We start from the raw sequence: 7,858 nt of genomic DNA, 5'->3' as shown, positions 1-7,858 counted from the left end.
GAGGTAGGTGAGTTGGGTTGGATTCCAGTTCACGACTTCAATTAAGCTGTTAATCTGCAGTAATCCTCGGACGAAGGACCGGTAAAATCAAACCAGAATCAACTAACGGGCTCGCTGCCGCTGGTTTTGGCTGTTGCGCGTTGTGCACCATCCAGCTAATCCGAATCCCGATAAGGGGTCCACCATAATGGGTGCGGGAATCGCGTCGCTCCAGCGCCAAGCCCGCAGGTCCCCACGAATTCGATTCCCACGCGTGATGTGGGCAAACGGACAGCCCCCACCGCGCGAGATCCCCGAAACCGACCTCAACTCCCGAATCCCAAAGCACCCACCCAGCAATCGCAGCCGTCCGCACCCTCCTACCACCGCCAGCGGACGCCAACTACCGGACAGCATCTAGAAGGTCCTATCGCGAGACGTCCGTACTTATTTGTATGCGCTTAGCTTTATGATTAGCAACCTACCACTTGTAGAGAACGTTGACCTTAGATTGGCCTTCTCGTATAGGATTCTTATGCGGGCGGTTGGATGGGATATGGAGAGTTTAACCGGACGAATAAAAGGCTCTGTGGTCAGAAAGAGAGAGAAAAAGAAGACCCCAGGAATTAAGATTTTTTTTTTTTAAATCTTCGTCTATAAATAGGGAACTGAGGCCCGACGGAGGAGCTCATAAAGAAGACCGAGAGCAGATCTCCCGTGCGACGTGCGAGCGATTTGGGGATCTCGACGACGTGAGACCAAATCCTCGTATCCGGCGAGGTAAGAAAGGTTCTTCTTCGTTTTTCTGTCGTGTTTTCGTTTTTTTTTTTGGGTATTCGTTTAGTTCTTGGATGATCTTAGGGTTTTCTTCTTCACTCTTTTTGATTTGGAGCTGATAAGGGGTTTTTTGTATCTTTTTTCGTATTCTTTGGTGAATTCTTTGGTTGTCGGTTCTGTTCTTGTTGGCGATATTGAGATCTGGTTCTTGATGGTCTCTGCGTGGATTACTGGTGGAGAGTTCTTGAAAGTCAGGGCTTCTTGATGATTATTACGGGTTTGTGTTGAGGGTTATTCAAGATCTCTTTGTTTTCCCCTCGTCTTTGTTCTCTGATATGTATAATTGCAAGACTTTCTTGAAAAGAAGGCTTTTTTTCCTTGGTTTATGCTGAGAAATCGGTACATCTTGGTTCTTTTTCCTTCAATTTTTTTGTTCATCGTTGGCATGATATTTACTGTATATCATAGCGTGATCTGTTTGTGTTCTAAATCTAGACGCAAGATGATATCTTTATCAGGGAAGGTTAAAAAAGGATTACAAGTCCAGAGGGGTGTATGTGAAGGTCATATTCGTTTTCCATGAAAAATAGGGGTTTTAATTTAACAAAAGTATCTGATCCTGGCTTAACATCCATTTTGATGGTGGTTCTCTTCCATCATCTTTGAAATATATGGTGGCTTTGTTCCTTTTTTTTGTGTGTGTGTGTTGGAGAAGGGGTGGATGGGGGGGATGGGGTGCTCTGTGTAGGAGAAATCCTATGCTTATTATGATTTTGTTTGTTCACTTGTTTGCGCTTATAAGCTTGTTATATATTGAATAATCTATGTAGATCTGTTGTAACCTTTAGGAGTTTGGCTTCAGTTATTTCTGATCCCAACCTTTTTTTCTAAGCTGTATCTGTCCATGCCTGCTGTTCTTTCAGATACTGATGGGTGCAAAAGAAATTGTTTTACTGCAATAATATGCTAGATTTTATAGACCAAGCTTTGAAAGCTTATTGAGTCTTGTTCTGTGATCTGTGTTGGTCTATTGTTGTCAAGACTTTTTTGGTTTGGTCTAAGATCCATAATAATTAATGGTGCTAATCTGATCTAGTGGATTCAAATTTGATCAGAATTTTTATGGGTATTTTCATGAAAAGGATCATGTTAGGACAGGATTAAACATGGTGATAACGTTTTGGGGGGTCAAAAGTTGATTTGGATTTATACCATTCATTTAGTCTAGATGTAAAGAGTTAAGATCTTAAAGAAATTAATTTAGTGGAGTCGTGCATGTTCAATCTTGGTCAATTGGGTGAGATTGTGGCAATGTCCTAGTTTGGTCTTGCACAATGCAAGGAGCTTCAACCTTCAGGTGACGAGATAAGTTTGCTTGTCCTTTGCCAATGCTGATGCAACCTTACTGATGAATAAAAATTTGGGCATTGAATGTTACATATTCCAGGTTAGGCTAATAAAATAGTCTAGTGGAATCTACAGTTCCTTGACTCGATAAACTTCCATGCATTTGTTTGACCCTTTTGAGTGATCAAGTTCAGAGGTTATTTGCTTCATTTGTTATTGTACAAGTGTGGTTCTGCCTCTGGCGTGTTTCATGGATTCATGCTGTTGATTCTGGATATATATAATCTTCTCTTTTCATTTTTAATTATCTGCTTGGTATTTTGTGTGCGTCCTTCCGTAGGATATGTTGAGACTATATAGTGTGTAAGATCGTATGGATAACATTTAGTCATTTGAATGATAATATAACTGAATGGATATACATATAAATTTACTTATATTTATGTACATATAATGCATGTATATATTTGTCATCCTTCTGTTAACTTATATGATTTATGGGCTAATACATTGAAATGTCACTCTGCTTAAATGCATAAGGTCTTTTCATTGCAGAGGCTGGAGTTAATTGCCTCTTAAACTTTTAAAGGAAATTGCGGATATTATGGTAAAAATCTTGGGACATAATTTTAACTAGATATGTATTTTTTTTAATAATTTAGAAATAATGATAGTTGTGCTGTTGCTGAGAAAACACCATGCTGATTTTATACTTCATTCGCCTTCAATGAGATCTGTTTGTTTGCTTTTGGTAGAGTCGCTGAACAGATGATATGATCGTTTGCTGGTTGTTATGAATTACATTTTTTTGCCTTATTTGTCCACTGAAATCTAACAAACTCATGTCTTGTGGCTTTCAGCTTGAGCATAGCTTTCTAAAAGCAGGTAGTAGTCATCTGTTTGTTTGATCTCTGTCGATTTTCAACCGTCAAGTGTTCATGTCTGATCTTGACGTCCAGATTCCAACTACATTTGGTATGTTTGCATGTTCTTGACTTTGTGTATATATGTTTGATCGTTTGCTTGCATTCACAATCTCTTTGTAGCAAAACATTTATTATATGAAAGCATGATATACTACTTTCTGAATCTTTTAGTGCCCTGATTTCTTTTGGGCGCAGATCCGTTTGCTGAGGCAAATGCTGAGGACTCTGGTGCTGGAGCAAAAGAGTATGTGCATGTGCGCATACAGCAGCGCAACGGCAGGAAGAGTCTGACCACCGTGCAAGGATTGAAAAAGGAATTTAGCTATAACAAGATCTTGAAGGATCTCAAGAAGGAGTTCTGCTGCAATGGTACTGTTGTCCAGGACCCAGAGCTGGGCCAGGTATGATATTGCATGTATTTAGATGCTCACATTGCAAGAAATCTGGATAAATTTGTAGTGCACATGTTATTACCTCTGTTTCATCCTCGAATGCATTGTGGTTTGCAGGTCATTCAACTTCAAGGTGACCAACGGAAGAATGTGGCCACTTTCCTAGTTCAGGTATTCTTTTTGCCATGTTTCTTTTATGGGAAGTGATTTCCTATCGTGAGTTCTCTAGGCTCCGAATAGAAATTGGTAATCTCTGCAACGGTCGCTCATGGAAACTTTCAGCATCATTAATATGGTTGATGAGGCTTAGGGTGGCAATTGGTGGGGCTGGGTCATTTTTTTGAGTCAGGTCAAATTTGGGGTGGACAATCAGGTTGATAAGGACTGCAAGACCGAACCAAATTATGTTAATATAGAACTGCACCTAATTCCCCAACACAAAAAAAGCATCCCTCGTTAGTCATATTTAAAAATAAAACAAAAAAGAAATAAGAACACAAGGAAGGGAGTTAGGATTGGTCTTCAGAGAGGGAGGGGAGAGTAAATGTGATGAAGAAAATGCGGTAAATATTGAATTTTCCAAGTGGTCGGAGAATATTCGACAAAGTCTTGATTAACTTTGTGGGCAACTGCAATCTTTCCACCATCCCAGGGTAGCTGAGTTTGATTAAGAATTTATCAAAGCCCATTTTACCTGTTAGTGTAGGAGGCCAGCCAAATCTTGAATTTGTTATGCTAGATTCAGGTGGTTAGAGAATGTTGGACAACCGCTATGTTTCCACCATTACAGGGCTCTAAAATTAGGTTTTACAAATTTATCAAGCCTATGGAACCTGTGACTGCAGGAGGCCAGACAAAAATGTTGAATTTGTTATACTTGGTTCAAGTGACTAGAGAATATTGAACGGTGTCTTGATTAGCCTTGCGGCCAACTGGAATCTTTCCGCTACCCCATGGGAACTGGAATTAGGTTTCAGAATTTATCAAGCCACTGGAACCTGTCTGTGCAGAAGGCTTGGGAAAACCTGTTTATGCAGAAGGCTGGGACCCAATTGTAACTGGGTTGTTCTGAGATAAACCAGATCTAACCCATTTGTCTTCCCTGATCCCTTCGTTTCAGATAGATGGGTCGGGTTTCATAATGCCTCCCTTTTCTGTCGCTACTGTTCTCGACGAGCCCAAGTGTGCTTGTTATTTCTGTGTATGATGGCTTGTGATGAAGAGCATGCTGGCTGTTCTAAGTTTTATTTATGCCTGCTAATGACATGTAATGCTTTACTTGTGGTGCAGGCCGGCATCGTAAAGAAAGAGCACATTAAGATACATGGTTTCTGAGTAGCTGCAAATCAAGGCAACAACAGTGTTACTAGACGGCAGTTGGACATAATATTATCTTCTTAGCTATTTCTCTTCATGCTTGATATAATCTGTCCTGTGAGACTATGGGAACACTTCTTCAGTTGCCTTGTTTCTGTGACCTGTCTTGGACTGAGGACGTATGCTATGTGGTGTTTTTTGTTATTAACGACAGTTTGAAGTCAGCTTGTTTGAGTTTGAATGACAGAACTTGTAGTTTGGGTACTTGGTATTTTACTTTACGTGCTTCCTTGCTCTAGAGCATTTCCATTTTCATCTAGTCATCGAGAAAACCAGCAGTTGGCCAATTGGCATTGTCCGGACGTCATTCAAGGGAGAGAGGGACGAGGGGAAGTGCTGAAAGCCGAGTCTCTACTTGAGGGAATGACCGGAAAACAGTAGGGGTGGCAAAATATGACCCGACCTGCCAACCCGACCCGTGTTCGACCCGCCATAAACAGGTTTGGGTTTGGCCTAAACAGGTTCGGGTCGTAAACAGGTTGATCCGTTTAACCTGTTTATTAATTGGGTCGGATACGGGTTTTAGACGTCCAACCCGTTTAACCCGTATAACCTGTTTAATTGTTGGGCTGGTAGATAAAAGGCCAGGAGACAATGCCCAGGCCGGCCCAACTTTCTGCCGCACGCGCACATGGGCCGTATGCACATGGCCTCAGCCCGATTTCACACGAATACGATCCCTCTTCCCTAGTTCCCTCACTGTTCCTCTCCCGTCTTCGCTCCCGTCTTCCCTCAAGACCCTCGCAGAGCCGCAACCGCGCTCAAGTCCTCGGAAGGTCAAGGATTGCACATCAAGGGAGTGGAGAGAGGAAGAGATGGGAAAGAAGGCCATTGCTCCGTCGGCGGTGGCGGCAGACCTTGCTCGAATCGCTGACTTGCCGACCTCGAGCTTTCCATCTCCGCTGTCGTCGATCTCGGCCTCACCCTCTCCGCTGAGATCCAAGGATCGCCGCCCCCGACCTCGTCGCCGATGACTTCAGAGGCGCCCTCTCAATCGGTATGCCTCACTCCCTCTATCCTCCCCCCACCCCACAAACCCCACCACCAAACCCTCCTCCGGCGCCACCACCACCAGTCCATCCTCCTCAAGCCCTAATCCCTGAGGCAGGCCTGATCTATCGAAGCCGGCACCTCTCTCTCTCCGTCGAACCCTCCACCTCTCCGTCGAACCCCCCACCTCTCTCTCTCTCCGTCGAACCCCCCACGGCCCCACCTCTCCATCGAACCCCCCACCTCTCTCTCTCTCTCTCTCTCTCTCCGTCGAACCCCCCACGGCCCAACCTCTCCGTCGAACCCCCCACAGCCCCACCTCTTCGTCGAACCTCCCACCTCCCACCTCTCTCTCTCTCTCTCCGTCGAACCCCCCACGGCCCAACCTCTCCATCGAACCGTCCACGGCCCCACCTCTCTCTCTCTCTCGCCAGAGGCAACCCCACCGGCAGCCGTGTCTGTCGAGATCGACGATAGGGTGAGCGGGTGACCGGCCCACCCTCCCAGCTCTCTCTCTCTCTCTCTCTATTTGGTTAAACAGGTTAGAAGGGCAAATCCGACCTGTTTAATCGACCTGTTTATTAAACAGGTTAAACGGGTCGGGTCGGGTTACCTGTTTAATAAACAGGTCGGATTCAGATTTGTAATTTCTAACCTGTTTAATAAACAGGTCGGGTTCAGATTTATATTTTTCTGACCCGTTTAATATCTGACCCGACCCGTTTATGTCCGACTCGATCCGATTGCCACCCCTAGAAAACAGCCAAATGTAAAGGGCCGAATAGTTTAGCTGCTCCCGACGGTATAGAGGAGCACCTGTTATGGAACCTAGACCAAGAGCGCTTGACCACTAACTTCGGTCTGGTTTGGACGCCCCCTGGCTCTGTAAGAGGTGTTACAGGTGTCCAAGTCCCTGTCTTGATCCCGATAGATTTGTGTGTGATATAGAGGGGAAAAGGGGAAAAAAATTCAAGCACTTGCAATACCCAGTTGAATACCAAATGCTGGAAGGTGGCGAAGTAATTTAGTTCAAGATGTCTTTTTTGGTGTCTATGTCCGTAATCTGATGATGGTGTTGAGAATAACAAAATCTGTATGTTAGGGCTCACTGAAAATTTATAGACTTTCGCTTGATCATTTTTGTTGGAAATTTTATGCCAACTTCTGTAATTTATGGTCCTAAGATAGTTTTTCAGAGAGGATTCTCGACGCTCGATTGGTTGGGGGATATGTTGTTAGATCACCAGGTAAATTAACTTAAAGATTCCTAAAAATTAATTATTTAAAAAGGTAATGAAAAAGAAAATATATTTTATTATATTGTGTTTGTAAAAAATTATTTTAAAAAATAGTATCAGACTATTATGTTGGATTGGAGATAATCAAATTTTCAAGAATGCTTTTAAATGAATAATTTAATTAATATTTTTTTCAGTTTATTTTTTGGTATGCAATTACATGAACGCCGTCAATATTGTTTAATTATATTTATATAAGTTAATAAATATTTTTAAATTAATTATATATATATTATAAAATTTATTTTTATTATAAATAAATTTTAGCATTTTCAATGAAAGAGATTTATTGAAAATGGTTAGCTGGCGATATGTTTTGAGTTGGGATTGTTGGGAGATTGACAATATTAAAAAGAGGTATCCTGTGGGTTTCAATAAAAAAAATGAAAGTATTTCCGTTAAGGATGATAGTGATAAGTATGTAGTTTATAATTTATTTTTCCATCTCTTTCATTATTTTTTTGTAACATAGGATTTTTGCCTATACTAGACTACCCACAACCCAATGAATCCTCATATAAGAACCTTTAATGTACAACAGTATAAATTTATGTTAGTTTTTCAGAGAGGACTATCAGATATGAACCTTTGGTGTACAAAAACATAAAATTGTAAGTGATGAAAGCCTCTTTTAACTTAATTACTATTTAAAGGATCACTAAACTGTTTACTTTAAAAAAAAAAGAAGTTATATTGCAACTCGAAATCTAAAGACCGTATCAGTTCATTTTCTCGTAATCCTTGCCATACCTGCATAGCTGGTTGTCTCAGA

The 7,858-nt window shown here is 41.8% G+C and overlaps 1 protein-coding gene across 2 annotated transcripts; it reads left to right on the top strand.

Moving 5' to 3' along the window:
- On the top strand, positions 1–5,002 carry LOC103716824 (protein translation factor SUI1 homolog). 2 transcript variants are annotated; one of them, XM_026808376.4, is made up of 6 exons: positions 670–759; positions 2,659–2,710; positions 2,964–3,078; positions 3,225–3,430; positions 3,539–3,592; positions 4,712–5,002. In XM_026808376.4, the coding sequence occupies exons 3-6, from the start codon at positions 3,042–3,044 to the stop codon at positions 4,754–4,756; spliced, it is 342 nt and encodes a 113-aa protein (XP_026664177.1). In that variant the 5' UTR covers positions 670–759; positions 2,659–2,710; positions 2,964–3,041; the 3' UTR covers positions 4,757–5,002. The 2 variants fall into 2 exon arrangements, with proteins under 2 accessions (XP_008803218.1, XP_026664177.1); XM_008804996.5 differs by lacking the exon at positions 2,659–2,710 and having other exon boundaries at positions 1–759.
- The last annotated feature ends 2,856 nt before the right edge of the window (positions 5,003–7,858 follow it).

The sequence above is a fragment of the Phoenix dactylifera genome, chromosome 1 (genome assembly GCF_051530095.1).
Source record: "Phoenix dactylifera cultivar Ajwa chromosome 1, Ajwa_hap1_PhDact_Kaust_v1.1, whole genome shotgun sequence".
NCBI lineage: Eukaryota > Viridiplantae > Streptophyta > Magnoliopsida > Arecales > Arecaceae > Phoenix > Phoenix dactylifera.
Note: the sequence above shows the minus strand (reverse complement) of the source record. Positions and strands in the feature narration are given on the sequence as shown.

Coding starts and splice junctions, on each gene's coding strand:
- LOC103716824 (XM_008804996.5), top strand. CDS start 3,042: ATGTCTGATCTTGACGTCCAGATTCCAACTACATTTG. Junction 3,079..3,224: donor CCAGATTCCAACTACATTTG/GTATGTTTGCAT, acceptor TTTTGGGCGCAG/ATCCGTTTGCTGAGGCAAAT. Junction 3,431..3,538: donor AGGACCCAGAGCTGGGCCAG/GTATGATATTGC, acceptor TGTGGTTTGCAG/GTCATTCAACTTCAAGGTGA.